The sequence below is a fragment of the Elephas maximus genome, chromosome 23, assembly GCF_024166365.1.
Source record: "Elephas maximus indicus isolate mEleMax1 chromosome 23, mEleMax1 primary haplotype, whole genome shotgun sequence".
NCBI classification, from domain to species: domain Eukaryota; kingdom Metazoa; phylum Chordata; class Mammalia; order Proboscidea; family Elephantidae; genus Elephas; species Elephas maximus.
Genome location: NC_064841.1, coordinates 3123934 through 3142170, shown reverse-complemented (window position 1 = coordinate 3142170; position 18237 = coordinate 3123934). Strand labels below are relative to the sequence as shown.

The following is an 18237-nucleotide window of genomic DNA, read 5'->3' as shown; positions in this document are numbered from 1 at the left end:
AGGAAATGGTAGTTTAGGAAGTTAAATGATTTTCCCAACATTATTCAGCTGGCGCATAGCTGAGCCAAAATTCTGAATTCATGCTTACACCAGAAGAAGGAAGTTAAATGCGATCAGAGCAGGCAAATACCGTTATATTGGAGAATTCACCATACATATAGAAATACACTTAAAAATGACCTAATCCTTCTCTCTACATTTCCCAAGCTCAATGCCCTTCAGTTTAGATTCTTCCTCCTCTTTGATCTCCTTGGACCAAAGAGGTCTTGTCTTCTGAATATCCCAGGCTTCCTCATCTGGCTCTTGGCCTGCATTGCTTTATTGTTAGTTTTATACATACGTGTCTCATCTCTGCACTTCGATTGAGCTTGTTGTGGTATTGCTGTGAATGTCCCACAGTGTGCCTTACATATAGACAGACATACTGCTTCTTAGTTCATGGACATCGCGTGTTCATATAAGCTGCCAAGCCATTGCCAAATAGCCTGACATCGAACACTGACATACCTGTAAAATGCAACTCGTGATATCAGATGCGATTTTTGCATGGGGAGTGTCTTCGTCTTTCCTAGACGGTCTCAGATTGTGTTCCAAGCAGGAGTCCCACAGCGCCACAAGGGCCTTTGCATGCTTTTCAATTGACTTGGTCTCTCTGATGGCTGTTGTGATTCGCGTGATACAGATTTCAACCACTGCCTGGTCATTGTTGTTGGTTTGGTAATCCTGTTTGGAAAGAAAACCTTCACGTTAAATAATACTCTAGAAAGTTATCCTTCAAAGGGCCCACGCAACACAAACTCCATCGCTTAGAAGATGCGTATGCCAAGCTCCACACTAAGTGGTGAAGCTGTAAAGCCCACTTCAACGAGGGCCTTCTTCCTTGGAAGGCTTAATCTCATGGAAGAGGCAGACGTGCAAACATCTAAGATGGAACAGGTCTGGGCCGTCGCAGATACACAGACAGGGAGCAGTGAGACTCCAAAGAGCTAATTATTCACTTGCATATGGGTTTCATCTTCTAACCAGTTCAATTCCTAAGTCCATGACATGTCAGTGTTGACTTTTTATTCTGACATTTCAGTAACTTCTTTGAAATGTTTCAAATTCCCCTTCAACTACCCGACATAAACTTTATCTTACGTACTCACTAAGCCTGTTGCTGACAAGTCAATTCTGGCTCGTAGTGACCCTAGAGGACAGAGTAGAACTGCCCCATTGGGTTTCCAAGGAGTGGCTGGTAGATTCAAACTGCTGACTTTTGGTTAGCAGCCAAGCTCTAAACCACTGTGTCACCAGGGCTCCACGTAAACACTAGAACACATTTCATCCTTCTGTCTCCAACTCAACTACCAAATCCTTTTTAGCTTTCCCCAAAGTTTCCTTCCACTCCGTTATCTTAGTTCTCCCTCAAACACCTAATAATCTATTTTTGAGAGATAATACGACCCTTCAAAAAATCTAAACATGAAAAACAGACCCACTTAATTTTGGGATTTAATTCGGAAATTGGTTTTGACTGTGAACCCCACGTCATGTATCGACGGCTGAAAACAAAGCAGCAAAGCACTGGAACCTTAGGCCCTCATGTGTGAGCAGAGGTGGAAAGGGTGGGACTCCCAGCCCAAGCAAGCTCGCGTCTAACGGCCTTTTTTACTATTATAACTGATCCTGCAGCAAACCTCTTGTGTGTGAAGACTCTCCACGTTGTAGATTATTTGTAGCCTAGATTCTCCAGGAGTAGAAATTTTGGACGAATGACAGGAACATTGTTAAGGCCCCTGATGATGGTGCTAAACTATTTTCCAGAAAGCCCTTACTAATTTATACTTCCATCCGCTGTGTAAAAACATACTCTCACCACTACAGCCTTGCAAGAACAGAGCTTTTACACTTTTTTTAATTTGATCAGAGAAAAACAGTGTGTTGTCTGTTTTATTTGGCATCTCCTTGATCAGGTAAGAGGTTGAGGCTGGCATTTTTTGGTGGGGCTGAGGGGGTGAGATAGATATATTTCACAATGTTAAGGAAGTATTCCTTTAATCCTATTTTATTAATTTTAAAATCAAGAATGAATGTTGAATTTCAGTTAAATACCTCTTCAGCATCTACAGATGCATGGTTTTTCCCCATAGAGCTATTAATGTGATAAACCATCGTAACAAAATTCCTAATGTTCCTTTGAATTCCTGTGTATCCTGCATATCCATTTGCTCATGATAAATTTTATTTTAATGTGTTACTGGACTCTATTTATGCTTTATTTTTAAAAATTTGCATCAATATTTGAGGGATTGGTCTCTGTCAAGTTTAAGCATCAATTTTATGCTAGTTTCATGACATTTTGGAAGATTTAAACTCCCTCTAGCAAGTTATGGAAACCATGGGGGCATAGTGGTTAAGAGCTACGGCTGCTAACCAAAACAGCGGCACTTCAAATTCCCAGCCCCTCCTTGGAAACCTAGGGGGCAGTTCTACTCTGTCCTGTAGGGTTGCTATGAGTCGGAACTGATTTGATGGCAACGGGTTTGGTTTTGGTTTTACAGTATTAATATAAAATCCCTGGGTGGTACAAATAGTGCGTTCAACCACTGACATAAAAGTTGGCAGTTTGATCCCACCCAGTGGTGCCACAAATGAAAGGCCTGGCAACCTGCCTCTGTAAAGACTGCCACCAAGAAAACCCCATGGAGTGACTCTATTCTGTAACACGTGGGGTCGCCAGGAGTCAAAAGGGACTTGATGGCAGTGGGTAGTAGTCGTAGTATCACATGTTGCCGTCAAATCACTTCCGACTCATAGCGACCCTACAGGACAGAGTAGAACTGCCTCATAGGGTCTCCAAAGAGCGGCTGGTGGATTCGAACTGCCAACCTTTTGTTTAATGCTCCCATCTTCTCAGTTTTGTAGTTTCTGAATCATTTTACTGAATATACATCTTGTTCGCTGGATTTTGCCTTGTGATCCAATCTCAAATCCTTTTCTTTTAACAGATGAGTTGCTGCCTTTATATGAAATGATAGATGTATTTGGTCCCAGATGTGCTGAATTATTCTATGTTATGCTTTCTTTTCTACATGAAACATTTTATGATTATTTTTAATAATATTTTATTGTGTTTTTGGTGAAAGTTTACCCAGCAAATTAGGTTCCCATTTGACAATTTCTATACAAATTACTCAGTGACATTACGTTTTTTTTCACATTGAGTCAACATTCTCTTTAATTGTGTTCTGGTTGTTCCATTTCCAGTGCTCTAGTTTCCCTGCGCCCCATCTTCTCATCTTTGCTTTAGAATAATTGTTGACATTTTGATCTCATATAGATGGTTTTTTAATGAAACACTGTACTCACAGGTAATATCCTTTATTTTGTGTGCCAATCTGTTGTTTCGCTAAAAGGTGACCGCAGAGGGTAGTTTCGGTTCAAGGTTTAAAGAATATCTCAGGGTGATAGTCTCTGGGAAACCTCTAGTCTCAACTGGTCCACTAAGTGTGGACTTTTTAAGAATTTCGTTTTGTTCCACATTTTTCTCCCATTCTGTCAGGGTCCATCTATTGTGGCCCTGATCAGAATGGTTGCTAGTGTTAGCAGGGCACTATCTAGTTCTTCTGGTCTCAGGTAGAAGAGGCCGTGGCTTGTGTAGGGTATTAGCCCTATAGACTAGTTTCTTCTCTGAGACTTTGGCTTCCTTCTTTCTCTTTTGCTCCTGATGAGTAGAGACCAACAGCTGTATCTTAGATGGCTGCTCACAAGCTTTTAAGACCCTACATGCTACTCACTTCACTAGGTTGTAGAACGTGAACTTTGTGGTGCCAATTGACTGAGTTGTCCCATGAGACTAAGGTCCTAAGCCTTCAGACCCAGAAAACCAATCTCAGAATGTATTTGGTTATGTCTTTCTTTCTCTGAAGGGTCATCCCAGTTCTGGAGCTCCCTGAAACTGGCTTATGCCCTTTGCCACGACCGCATCACAGTTCCAGTTCTCCTTCTGCTCAGTTCTGCTTCATTCACTCCCTCACAGCCATTGATCCTGAGAGCATTCCCCTACAAATTTCTTGCATCAAAATTACCTTTTCAGAATTCATTTTCCTGGGAACTCAACTGCAACAGTTTACATAGATGACATGGAGAAACGTAGGAAACCACGTCCAAGCAAGAGTTTTACAATACATGTCAAAGAGATTTCCGCTTGTTTGAAACAAGCTTTAATAAAAGCTGAAGGTGCCACCCAGTGAAAGCATGTGACATACACATGTGTCTTGGGTCATGAACATTGAAACTCAACTTCTCTGCTAAAAAGAATACTGGATTCTCAGAGAATTCTGAAGAAAGTGCTTTGGAATGAGGTCGAGGTGTGCAGGATGGAGTCAGAGAGATTGTTAACCATAAAGGGTAAATTCTAAGATTTCTGACTACAAAACTTAAACAACTGTCCGTAGGATAAATCGCTTCAAACTGATCATAATTTCCACTGCTATAGTAATATACTGGGTATAGGTGTACCAGTTAGGAACACTGATGTTACTCTGAACCGCTTTACTAAAAACTAAAGAGATTTTTTCAACTTGAAAAACTATATATTCAAATTCTTATGTATCACATGAAAAAAATTCTCTAAAAATGAGATTTTTCTCCAGAAAGAGGGAAAACCTGAAAAAGCTGTTAACTGCTTTCCTCAGCAAGTATTCAAAAAGACAAACAAGGAACTGTTTTAACAATAATTGAATAGTTTGAGACTCTTTGGTGAGGAAGTCAGCTTTGCAATTAAGGTTTTCTTGATTGGCATATAGGAAACACCCTGTTCTCATGAAATATAAATGCACAAACATGTTTATTTTCAAGCTCAACATTGGGTCAGTACCCATGCGTATTAAAATCAGCAGCTTCTAAAGACCAGATCTAATTAGTGTCAAGCCAGGTTTAGAGATTCATTCTCATAGTGACCTGATCATTGTCAATTTTAAAGTAATTTCTCCTAAAGTGGCCAAATCCAAAAAACCAAACCCGTTGCCATGGAGTCAATTCTAACTCACAGCGAGCGATGCTATAGGACAGAGTAGAACAGACCCATAGGGTTTCCAAGGAGCAGCCGGTGGATTTGAACTGCCGACCTTTTGGTTAGTAGCCAAGCTCTTAACCACTGTGCCACCAGGGATCCCCTGAAGTGACAGAGATGTCTAGCTGAAGGAGTAGGACAATGAAAAGCCTCATCACAGGCTGATCACTCCCATTCAGCCAGAGGAACCACCCCACATCAGCATCCACCAGCCTTTTGTCACCTTTCTCTGTGCTGTAAACAGTCTTTAGGAAATGGCCCACTGCCCAAAGGGAATACGGAACATGCGAAGTAAAATAGTGGCCAGAGAGCAGTTTTGGTGTGGGAGAGAAGAGGGGCACCTTAATACAGAGGATGTGGTGATTTATCCCTCCTTTAGAGGCAAGGTTGCACAATGGTTAAGTGCTCGGCTGCTAATTGAAAGATTGGCCGTTCAAACTCACCTGGCAGCTCCATGGGAGAAAGACCTGGCAATTAGCTTCCATAAAGATTACAGCTTAGAAAACCCGGTGGGGCAATTCTACCCCGTCACATGGTATCGCCATGAGACAAAATACACTCAACAGCACCTAACAACAACAACAACCTTCAGAAGCAGCGTAACGTAGTGATGAAGAGCAGGGACTCTGGGGCAGATTGCCCATGGCCAGACAGAGCTCTACTTTTTACCAGCCTTCGACCTTGGGCAATCACTCACCTCTCCATGCCTCAGTTTCCCAGCCCTTATAATTGGAATATTATTAATACCTACCTCCTGGGATTATTGTGAGGATTGAATGAGTTAATATATATAAAGACTTTATAACAGTGCCTGGCTCATAGTAAGTGCTGTATAAATGTTAGCTATTATTACTCTTAATATTTTCCTTCAATAATAAAAACTAGTCTTGGGTTTTATAACTCTAAAAGCTAGCCTTGGGTTTATAACACTCAATGAGTAACAAATATGTCCTTGTATGGCTGCTATTTCACAATCAGTTCGTAAAGTACAGCACAGAAAGACCACAGCATTATTCCCCTCTTACAGTTACATTCTGCTTTGGCAACAGTACTAACGACACTTTGTATCACTCTTTCCACTTTTAAAAGCACACATACACACGTTATCTGTTTGTTCTGTCATTCTCAGAATCTCCAAAGCCAAGGCAATAACAACAACAACAATAACATGTGGTCCCAGAGCTGGTAATACCATGGGGGTCCCTGTGGTGTTACATAAAACTACTAAACATAAGCAACATAAGAATTTTATGCTTATGTAGCAAACATGAAACTATTCTGGGGGAGGGGGGGAGGCGACACACTCAACCCAAGTCATTCAATATCCACACAAGTAAAATCCTATTTAAGCTAAACTCAAATTCCAAAATTATAAAACACTCAAGGAAATAAACCAATATGAGCATATGCCAGAAGATAAAACATACCAAAAAAAGAAAAGAAAAAGAAACCAAACTCATTGCTGTCAAGTGGATTCCAACTCAAAGTGACCCCACAGAACAGAGTAGAACTGCCCCCCCGGGCTTCTAAGGAGCAGCTGGTGGATTCAAATTGCTGACCTTTTGGTTAGCAGCCGAGCTCCGAACCACTGCGCCACCAGGGCTCCACTTTAGACAAAGTTATTATAATATATTAAATATAAATGCTGTCAATGATAAGATCTACCATTATTTTATGTATTATGAAGAAGCAAAGGATGACAGTTAAATTATGAATTACATCATGTTTTAAAGAGCATCCTACACAAAACATGAATTGATTGTATTAACCTCTTATTGCTTTGAAATTTCTTATTTACTCCAAGGAAATTAGCTGTTTCTTCTACTTTCAGTTGCATTACTTATTGTAGCATAATAAGTAATATTTTCCAAATATTTCAGTGACAAAAAGCTATATTCTTTTTTAAGTTCTATAAAGATCTCAATTATTGTTTTGCAAGAAAATGTGGAATTTCTGTTATTCCTCCAATAATGAATATTTGGTTCACCAATACTAAATTTATACCTTGATATTCGTGTCCATGCCTTTCTGCATGCATAATAAGTTTTTATTTCAGTGACATATTATAGCCTAATTTTGAAAATATTTTAAATAGATATTTAATTCAACATTGGTAGTAACAACATCGAAATATATCAGTTATCACAATAAATGTAATTTGACTAAATTTACTAACAAAAAGACAGAAATTTTCAGTTTGGATTTAAAGACAAAAGTCTACCTATGTGGTATTTGAAAATTATACTTAAGTGATAAGGACACAGGAAGGTAGAACATATTTTAAATAATAATAATAATATAAAATAAAACAAAGAGAGAAAATAGGCAGTTACTACCCCGAAGAAAATAGGCAAAAATTATTAGGAATAAAGCCAATCAGCGTATAATAGTAAAGGGAAAATTCTCCAAGAAATAACAATTTTAAACTTGTATGAACATAATAAAAAAGCCTCTAAATTTACAAGGCAAACTTGACAAAATTATAAGGAGAAATTGACAAATTCAAAATTACAGGGGGAAATTTTAAGACATCTCTCTTAGTGATTTGCAATTCAAACAAACCCAAATTTATGGAAGATAGAGATGATTTTAACAATATCGTTAATAAGAGTGCTCTAATCAACATACTTAATATCCTACACCCAGTAATTAGAGAATGAGCCTTCCTGTCAAGCACACACGAAACATCTGGAGAGGAAGTTCAGTGCAGTGGCTAGAACACAGTTCCTGAAGCCAAACTCTCCGGGCTTGGTTCTTGACTTTACTACTTGCTAGTCATATTATCTTGGACGAGTTACATTATAATCTCTCTCTGTGCCTCAGTTTAAAAGAGAATAATATTAGAACACTTATCTTAAAAGTTTATTAAAAGGAATAGATACGTTAACATGTGAAAAGTTTTCTTACATAGAAAGTCCTAGGTAAGTATCATTGTTGTTGCTAGTTGCCGTCAATTGTTGGTCTCTGGCTCATGGCGACACCAAGTATTAGCTATTTTTACTTTCACAAACTGACCATAAATTATGTTACAAAGCAAGTCTCAACCACTTCCAAACCATCAGTGCCGTGGAGCTCATATACTCTGACTCAGTGCGCTTAAGTTTTAACTTAACAACAAAAAGTATTCTGGAAATTAAAAAAAAAACATACTTTTAAACTAATTATGAGTCAAAGATGAAATCACAATAAAAATAAGAAAATATTTAGAAGTCATAATCAATACACTATATCCCAAAATTTGTGGGGTGAAGCTAAGTAGTATAATAGAAAGAAATTTCTGGTTTTAAATGCTTGTATTAGAAAAATAAGAAAGTAAAAAACTCGATAAGCTAATCATACGACTGAGAGAGTTAGAAAAAGAGTAGCAGAATAAAACCAGAAAATACAAAGGGAAAAAAAATAAAGACAAAAAATAAATTAATAAAATAGAAAAAGAGATCATATATGGATGATCAATAGACAAAAAAGATGCTTAAAAAAATTAACAAAGTATATAAAGCTCTGAAAATATTAATAAAAGAAATCATCAACGAAAAAGGAGTATAAATACAGATGTAGCAGAAAACAGAAAATAATAACATAAACAATTTTATGCCAATAAATTTGAAAACTCAGAAAAAAATTACTATTTCCTAGAAAATACATTTTATCAAAAGTGACTGAAGCAAAAAATCCCAATTTTCCTTGAAGAAATTGAATCAGTGGTTTTATAATCTACTATTTAAAAAAAACTAATGGTGTCCAGATGGTTTTACAGCTTTCCATCAAATCTTCAAGAAACAGATCATCACAATCTTATAAAATTCTTACAGAGAATAGAAAACATGGAAACACTTCCCAATTCTTTTTATGAGACTGGTGTGTATAACCTTCATACTAAAACCTGGGAAGACAGTACAAGAAAAGGCAATATTATCGGCCAATCTCATATGTGAACATAGTTCCAAAAACTCCTTTAAAAATAGCAAACCAAATAAAGAGATGTGTTAGAATAAGTGACAAACTCATTTTACCTCAGGAATGCAATAACGGTTTTATATTAGAAAACTCTATTTCTGTACTTCAGCACATTAACAGATTAAAGGGGAAAATATGGTTATCTCAAGAGAGCAGAAAAGTAGATGATAAAATTTTAAAAAATTCTTACAAAAACAGAAATAAAAGGGAACCTCCTTACTCTGACAAAGAGGAAGCCTAGAAGAAACGTCATACTTACAAGGAGAAATCAGAAAACTTCCCTTAAATAAAGAATAAGAAACAAACATCTGTTGCTACCCCTCATTCTATTCAACGTTGTTCTCAAGTGCTAGCCAGGATAATGAGGCAAAAAGATTAAATGAAAGGTATAAGGATTGGAAAGGAAGAAACAAAACTGTCAATGTTTGAAGATAACAGTTTTAAACATAAAATTTTCACAAGAATGTGTTTCTCCCATTAAAAAAAAAGTTCCCTTGACTCCTTCATCTCCTTCCCATGCCATCCCTTCTATGGACCTGTCCTTTTCTCTGCTCATCTCTATAGAAAACCCTTGGAGTTGTCACCACTCAGTTTCTGCAATTCCTGCAATTCCAACTCCAGCCAGACTCTCACCCCCAACGCATTCAATGACACTGCTCGTCAAATCACAGTGACCTTCACGTGCCTGAACCTAATTAATGGTCAGTTCTCAGTCCTCATCTCACCTGACCTATCAGCAGCATTTGACACGACTGTGTCCTTCCTGAAATTGTTTCTTCACTTGACTTTCAGGACATTGTGCTCTTCTGGCTTCTTCTTGCTTCACTAGCTCTCCCTTATCAGCCTGATTTATCTTATCTCTATCTCTACCGTCTACGGAGCCCTGGTGACTCAGTGGTTAAGACCTCAGGCAGCTAACCAAAAGGCTGGCAGTTTGGATCTACCAGCTGATCCTTGGAAACCCTATGGGTCAGTTCTACCCTGTCGTAGAGGGTCGCTAGGAGTAAGAGTTGACTCCACGACAATGGATTTTTTTTTAATACCATCTTTTTTTTTTTTTTTTATATGTCTACAGAGAGAGAGAGACATATAGATGGTATTAAAAAAAAAAAATCTGTATGTCTACACCCCCACGTGTCTGACACTTTGTCATACTGTGGGGGCTTGTGTGTTGCTGTGATGCTGGAAGCTATGCCACTGGTATTCAAATACCAGCAGGGTCACCCATGGAGGACAGGTTTCAGCTGAGCTTCCAGACTAAGACTAGGAAGAAGGACCCGGCAGTCTACTTCTGAAAAGCATTAGCCAGTGAAAACCTTACGAATAGCAGCGGAACATTGTCTGATATAGTGCTGGAAGATGAGCCCCCCGGTTGGAAGGCACTCGAAAGATGACTGGGGAAGAGCTGCCTCCTCAAAGTGGACTCGACCTTAATGACGTGGATGGAGTAAAGCATTCGGGACCTTCATTTCCTGATGTGGCATGACTCAAAATGAGAAGAAACAGCTGCAAACATCCATTAATAACCGGAACCTGGAATGTACGAAGTATGAATCTAGGAAAATTGGAAATCGTCAAAAATGAAATGGAATGCATAAACATCGATATCCTAGGCGTTAGTGAGCTGAAATGGACTGGTATTGGCCATTTTGAATTGGACAATCATATAGTCTACTATGCTGGGAATGACAACTCAAAGAGGAATGGTGTTGCATTCATCGTCAAAAAGAATGTTTCAAGATCTATCCTGAAGTACGACAGTGTCAGTGATAGGATGATACCCATACACCTACAAGGAAGACCAGTTAATATGACTATTATTCAAATTTATGCACCAACCACTAGGGCCAAAGATGAAGAAATAGATTTTTATCAGCTGCTGCAGTCTGAAATTGATCGAACATGCAATCAAGATGCATTGATAATTGCTGGCGATTGGAATGCGAAAGTTGGAAACAAAAAAGGATCGGTGTTTGGAAACTATGGCCTTGGTGACAGAAACAATGCTGGAGATCAAATGATAGAATTTTGCAAGACCAACGACTTCTTCATTGCAAATACCCTCTTTTACCAACATAAACGGCGACTATGGACCTCTCCAGATGGAACACACGGAAATCAAATTGACTACATCTGTGGAAAGAGACGATGGAAAAGCTCAATATCATCAGTCAGAACAAGGCCAGGGGCCGACTGTGGAACAGACCATCAATTGCTCATATGCAAGTTCAAGCTGAAACTGAAGAAAATCAGAGTAAGTCCACGAGAGCCAAAATATGACCCTGAGTATATCCCACCTGAATTTAGAGACCATCTGAAGAATAGATTTGACACATTGAACGCTAGTGACCAAAGACCGGACGAGTTGTGGAATGACATCAAGGACATCATCCACGAAGAAAGCAAGAGGTCACTGAAAAGACAGGAAAGAAAGAAAAGACCAACATGGATGTCAGAGGAGACTCTGAAACTTACTTTTGAGCATTGAGCAGCTAAAGCAAAAGGAAAAATTGATGAAGTAAAAGAACTGAACAGAAGATTTCAAGGGCCTCTCGAGAAGACAAAGTATTATAATGACATGTGCAAAGAGCTGGAGGTGGAAAACCAAAAGGGAAGAACACGCTTGGCATTTCTCAAGCTGAAAGAACTGAAGAAAAAATTCAAGCCTCGAGTTGCAATAGTGAAGCATTCCATGGGGAAAATATTAAACGACGCAGGAAGCATCAAAAGAAGACGGAAGGAATACACAGAGTCATTATACCAAAAAGGATTAGTCGATATTCAACCATTTCAAGAGGTGGCACATGATCAGGAACCAATGGTACTGAAGGAAGAAGTCCAAGCTGCTCTGAAGGCATTGGTGAAAAACAAGGCTCCAGGAATCGATGGAATATCAATTGAGATGTTTCAACAAACAGATGCAGCACTGGAGGTGCTCACTTGTCTATGCCAAGAAATATGGAAGACAGCTCCCTGGCCAGCTGACTGGAAGAGATCCATATTTACGCCTATTCCCAAGAAAGGTGATCCAACCGTATGTGGAAATTATAGAACAATATCATTAGTATCAAACACAAGCAAAATTTTGCTGAAAATCATTCAAAAACAGCTGCAGCAGTATATCGACAGGGAACTGCCAGAAATTCAGGCTGGTTTCAGAAGAGGACGTGGAACCAGGGATATCATTGCTGATGTCAGATGGATCCTGGCTGAAAGCAGAGAATACCAGAAGGATGTTTACTTGTGTTTTATTGACTATGCAAAGGCATTCGACTGTGTGGATCATAACAAACTATGGATAACATTGCGAAGAATGGGAATTCCAGAACACTTAATTGTGCTCATGAGGAATCTTTACATAGATCAAGAGGCAGTTGTTTGGACAGAACAAGGGGATACTGATTGGTTTAAAGTCAGGAAAGGTATGCGTCAGGCTTGCATTCTTTCACCATACCTATTCAATCTGTATGCTGAGCAAATAATCCGAGAAGATGGACTATATGAAGAAGAACGGGGCATCAGGATTGGAAGAAGACTCATTAACAACCTGTGTTATGCAGATGACACAATCTTGCTTGCTGAAAGTGAAGAGAACTTGAAGCACTTACTGATGAAGATCAAAGACCACAGCCTTCAGTACGGATTACACCTCAACATCAAGAAAACAAAAATCCTCACAACAGGACCAATGAGCAACATCATGATAAATGGAGAAAAGTTTGAAGTTGTCAAGGATTTCATTTTACTTGGATCCACAATCAACAGCCATGGAAGCAGCAGTCAAGAAATCAAAAGACTCATTGCATTGGGCAAATCTGCTGCAAAGGACCTCTTTAAAGTGTTGAAGAGCAAAGATGTCGCCCTGAAGACTAAGGTGCGCCTGACCAAGCCATGGTATTTTCAATCACATCATATACATGTGAAAGCTGGACAATGAATAAGGAAGACTGAAGAAGAATTGATGCCTTTCAATTGTGGTGTTGGCGAAGCATACTGAATATACCATGGACTACCAAAAGAACGAACAAATCTGTCTTGGAAGAAGTGCGACCAGAATGCCCCTTAGAGGCAAGGATGGCGAGACTGCGTCTTACAGACTTTGGACATGTTGTCAGGAGGGATCAGTCCCTGGAGAAGGACATCGTGCTTGGCAGAGTACAGGGTCAGCAGAAGAGAGGAAGACCCTCAACGAGGTGGATTGACACAGGGGCTGCAACAATGAGTTCAAGCATAACAACGATTGTAAGGATGGTGCAGGACCGGGCAGTGTTTCGTTCTGTTCTGCATAGGGTCGCTATGGGTCGGAACTGCCTCGACGGCACCTAACAACAACAACAAATGTCTACAGGAAACCCTGGTGGTGTAGTGGTTAACTTGTTACAGCTGCTAACCAAAACTTCGGCAGTTAGAATCCACCAGGTGCTCATTGGAAACTCTATGGGGCATTTCTACTCTGTCCTTATAGGGTCGCTATGAGTCGGAATACACTCGACAGCAAAAGGTGGGTTTTTTTTTTAAATATACCTACATCATCATCTCCGTTACTTCTGAGTACCGGCAAGCCCAGAGTTCAGTTTTTGGCCTTCCTTATCTTCTCTCTACACTCACTCTCCCTTGCTGATCGAATTCAATCTCAAGGCTGGTCAGTGTTAAAATTATAATGTCCTGTCCAGACTTCTCTCCTGAACTCCAGACAAATACATCCAACTATGTACATGACCTCTCCACTCATGTATCTAATAGACGGCTCAGACTTCACATGTCTAACACGGAACACTTGACTCCACCTTACTCCCCAGAAATCTGTGACTCCCTCAGTTTTCCTCATCTTCTAGTTTTTTCAGGCCAAAAATCGGCAAGTCCTTTTGTTATTTATTTATTTATTTACATGCCACACCAGCAAATCTCGTTGGTCTCACCTTCAAAATCTACCCGGAATCTGAAGACTTTCACCATCTCCATTGCTCTTTGCTTGTCTGAGCCTTGTTATTTTTTTTATCTGATTTACTGTAGTAGCCTCTTAACTAGCCTCCCTACTCCTAACCTTGCCTTTCTACAGACTATCAAAACAGGAAAAGGAAAGTTAGGTCTTGTTACTTTTTCACTCAGAACTCTCCAATGGCTCCCCAAGGCCCTACTGATCCCACCCCCCACTTCCCTTCTGGTATCATCTCTCCTGACCTTTCCCCCTTTTTCCCTCTGCTCCATGCACACTGGCCTCCTTGTGACTCCTCAAAAACTCCAGGCTGCCCCCACGTCAGGGTTTTTGTACCTGACGCTTCCTCTGCCTGGAATGTTTTCCTCCAAGTATCACAGGTATTCCTTCCTCATCCCTTCAAATTTTAATTAAATGTCCGGTTCTCGGTATGGCCTACCTTGTCTGCCCTACTTAAAATTTAAAACCTGCAGCCCTCTTGCCCCTTCTAGCCTTAACAGTCTTCTCCCGCACCCCTGCCTTATTTTTCTCCATAACATTTACTTATCATCTTCTAATATACTGTATATTTTCCTTATTTTCCTTATTTTCTGTCACCCACTAAAACGGGTGATGGGAGAAATTTTTGTCTCTTTTGCTTATCCCTTCTCCCCGGCATCTAGTACAGCATCTGGTACATAGGAGGTGCCTAATAAATATTATTAAATGGAAACATTTATAGATAAATTACTAGGATGAATAAGAAATATGAGATCCCTACGCAAAAATCAATTGTTTTATAATCACCTGAAACAGTTAAATATACAATTAAAAAAAAAAATGTCTATAGTATCAGCTAAAAAAAAAATTCAAATTAATTTATAGACATAATAAAATTCCAATCAAGACACTGACAGAATTTTTCATGAAACTTGAGGAGCTTAATATAAAATTATTAAAGAAGAGCAATAAGCCAAAACAATTTTAAAGAAGTCTGGATATCAAGACTTATTATAAAGAAACAGATCAGACATAAAATGGAATAAGAGATATGAAACACACATAAAATGACAAAGGATTAGTACAAGAACACATTTTTAAAAACTCCTTAAAATTCATACAAAAATATTTAAAAACGTCCATAAAACTTGAAAAAAAATCATAAGCCATAAATAGGCACTACACTGAACAAAAACCAAACCAAACCCTGTGCCTTCGAGTCAATTCCGACTCATAGCAATCCTATAGGACAGAGTAGAACTGCCCCACAGAGTTTCCAAGGAGCGCCTGGCAGATTTGAACTGCCGACCCTTTGGTTAGCAGCCGCAGCACTTCACCGCTACGCCACCAGGGTGGGAAGTCCAAATGGCACACGGCAAATAAGTACATGAATAAAAGGTCAATCTCACTTGTAATGAGAAGGGTGCAAATTTAAGTATCAGATATCGGTTCACTTGGATTGACAAAAACATAGAATCTGATCAAAGCAAGCACTGGTGAGGATATCAAGCAACGAGAACTGGTATAACACAGGTGATGAGATTATAAATCAGTATAGCTACACTGGGGAGCAATTTGCTGGTATATCATAAAACTGAACATACACAAAACCCATTGTTTCATTCCTAGTTGGGTATCCCAGGAGTATTAGCACGTTTGCTAAAATTGCTATTTAAAAATGATGTTCACTGCAGCACTGTTAAAATAGTCAAGGTCTAACAAAAGAAGAAAGGATAAATAAATTGTGGTATATTCATGTAATGGAATGCTCTATCCCAGTGACAACAAATGAACTGGAACTACCTGTATCAACACGGATGAATCTAAAAAACATGATGCTGAGCCTTAAGGAGCTATTTCTTTAGTTTAAGAACATGAAATACAACGCTGCAAATGATCTCTGAACTATGCATGTGTGGCACAGAAGTAAAAACACGCATGGATAAATTCCTTGGAGGGAAGGGAGAGCTGGGCCAGAGAGAGGCGAGCAGCGGATTTCACTTGTACCCAATTTCTTAAATTAGGTGATTTTGTGTGCCTGTTTCATTAGGTAAAAAAAATGTACAGAGGACTGGAAGGTGGGTGGATTGGGCATGGGTGAACCTCACGGGAAGGCGAAGCTGGGAGTGGGAGGAGAGAATGAATGAGCAAGGAGACCATCTCACCTGAAGTAGTCAGGGAGGAAAGCCAAGTTACAGGAAGAAACGACTATTAGGTAAAATAGTCCAGAAAGGACTTGAAATGAAAAGACCAAAACTTAAAGGCACATTTAGGAACTTGGAGAGATTTTTGAGTGAGAAGATACATTTTCAAAGCAAAGCATAAGGATGATATTTTATAGTAAAAAAACAAATGAACAACAAAACAACAACAAAAAACCCAGCTGCTGTCCAGTGGACTCCAACTCACAGCGACCCTACGTGTGTCACAGTAGAACCGTGCTTCATAGGGTTTTCAACGGCTGACTTTTAGAAAGAGATCACCAGCTTTTTCTTCTGAGGCAACTCTGGGTGGACTCAAACAACCAACCTTCCATTTAGTAGCCAAGTATGTTAATCATTTGTACCACCCAGGAACTCCCATGGAGGGAAGGCACTGGTGAGTGGAACCCAGTCAGGTTCCATCACTTTGTGAGTGACTTCGGGAAAAGGCATAGGAGGCTTGCCTATAAAATTTGCAGATTCTACAAAGCTGGGAGTGATAGCTAATTATATTGGACAGAATCATAATTTTTAAAAGACCTATGAACACGCTGGAATGAAGGCCTAAAGAACATTGTTTCAATACTTTAAAACGGGACAATATACACTTAAAGTTTGTTTAAAGGTGCCTAATTACAAGTCTTGAGTCAACTTGTGGGTTTTAGTACATTACAGGTTAAATGTGGGCCAAATGTATGATGTTGCTATCGAAAAGATATTTTAGAAACAGAATATCTGACTGTTGTTGATTGAGCTGTGTCCCTCAAAAATACGTGTCAACTTGGCTAGGCCATGATTCCCAGTATTGTGTGGTGGTCCTCCATTTTGTGATCTGATGTAATTATCTTTCATTCTATGATATTGTATAATTATCCTCCATTTTGTGTGTTGTGAATCCTCACCTATATGTGTTAATGAGATAGGATTAGGTTATGTTTGTGATGTTAATGAGGCAGGATTAGGGTGGTCTACAACTTAAAGCGTCATCCTTATTCAAGTCAATGCCCTTGCCTGAGTCACACCTTTATCTTACAAGAGATAAAAGGAGAAAGAATCAAGCAGAGAGAGAGGGACCAAACTGCCCAGGAAAGAAGAGCCAGGAGTGAAGTGCGTCCTTTGGACCTGGGGTCCCTGCTCTGAGAACCCCCTAGACCCAAGGGAAGGTCGATGCTAAGACACATGGAGATCTCCAGGGAATGCCGGGCCCACAAATGTTGAAAGGAAACAAGGACCTTCCCCCAGAGCCAAAAGAGAGAAAAAGCCTTCCCCTAGAGCTGGCACCCTGAATTCAGACTTCTAGCCTCCTAAACTGTGAAAGAATAAATTTCTGTTTCTTAAAGCCATCCACTTGTGGTATTTCTGTTATAACAGCACTAGATAACAAAGACACTGACAGTTTTAGTCACCTAGTGCTGCCATGAGTCGCTATGAGTCAGAATGGACTCGACAGCACTGGTGGGTTTTAGTGCTGCCATAACAGAAACACCACAAGTGTATGGCTTCAACAAAGAGAAATCTGTTCTCTCACAGTCTAGGAGGCTACAAGTCCAAATTCAGGGCATCAGCTCCAGGGGAAGGCTTTCTGTTCTTGGCTCTGGAGGAAGGTCCTTGTCATCAAACTTCCCCTGGCCAAGGAGCTTCTCAGCACAGGGACCCTGGGTCCAAAGGATGCATGCTCCTGCTCTTCATTCTTGGTGGTATGAGGTTCCCATGTCTCTCTGCTGGCTTTTTTTATATTTCAGAAGAGATTGGCTTAAAACCCAAAAACTAAACCCAGTGCCATCAAGTTGATTCCAACTCATAGCAACCCTATAGGACAGAGGAGAACTGCCCCATAGAGTTTCCAAGGAGCACCTGGTGCATTAGAACTGCCAACCCCTAGGTTAGCAGCCATAACACTTAACCACTACGCCACCAGGGTTTCCAGAGATTGGCTTAAGACACTATCTAAACTAATCTTGTAGATCTCATCAATATAACTGCCACTAATCCATCTCATTACATCATAGTGATAGGATTTACAACACACAGGGAAATCACATCATACCGATTTCGACTCGTAGTCACCCCATAGGACAGAGCAGGACTGTCCCGTAGGGTTTCCAAGG

At 39.7% G+C, this 18237-nt stretch overlaps 1 protein-coding gene across 13 annotated transcripts in view; it reads right to left on the bottom strand.

Moving 5' to 3' along the window:
- VEPH1 (ventricular zone expressed PH domain containing 1) overlaps window positions 1-18237 on the bottom strand; it is a 275970-nt gene that overhangs the window by 235804 nt on the left and 21929 nt on the right. For all 13 annotated transcript variants that reach the window (XR_007515122.1, XM_049867685.1, XM_049867684.1 and 10 more), the window contains exon 3: window positions 508-723. Coding sequence is in view for 12 of the 13 variants with exons in the window: in XM_049867685.1 (XP_049723642.1) it covers window positions 508-723 (216 nt within the window). In the remaining variant the exon portion in view is untranslated. The remainder of the gene's footprint in view (window positions 1-507; window positions 724-18237) is intronic.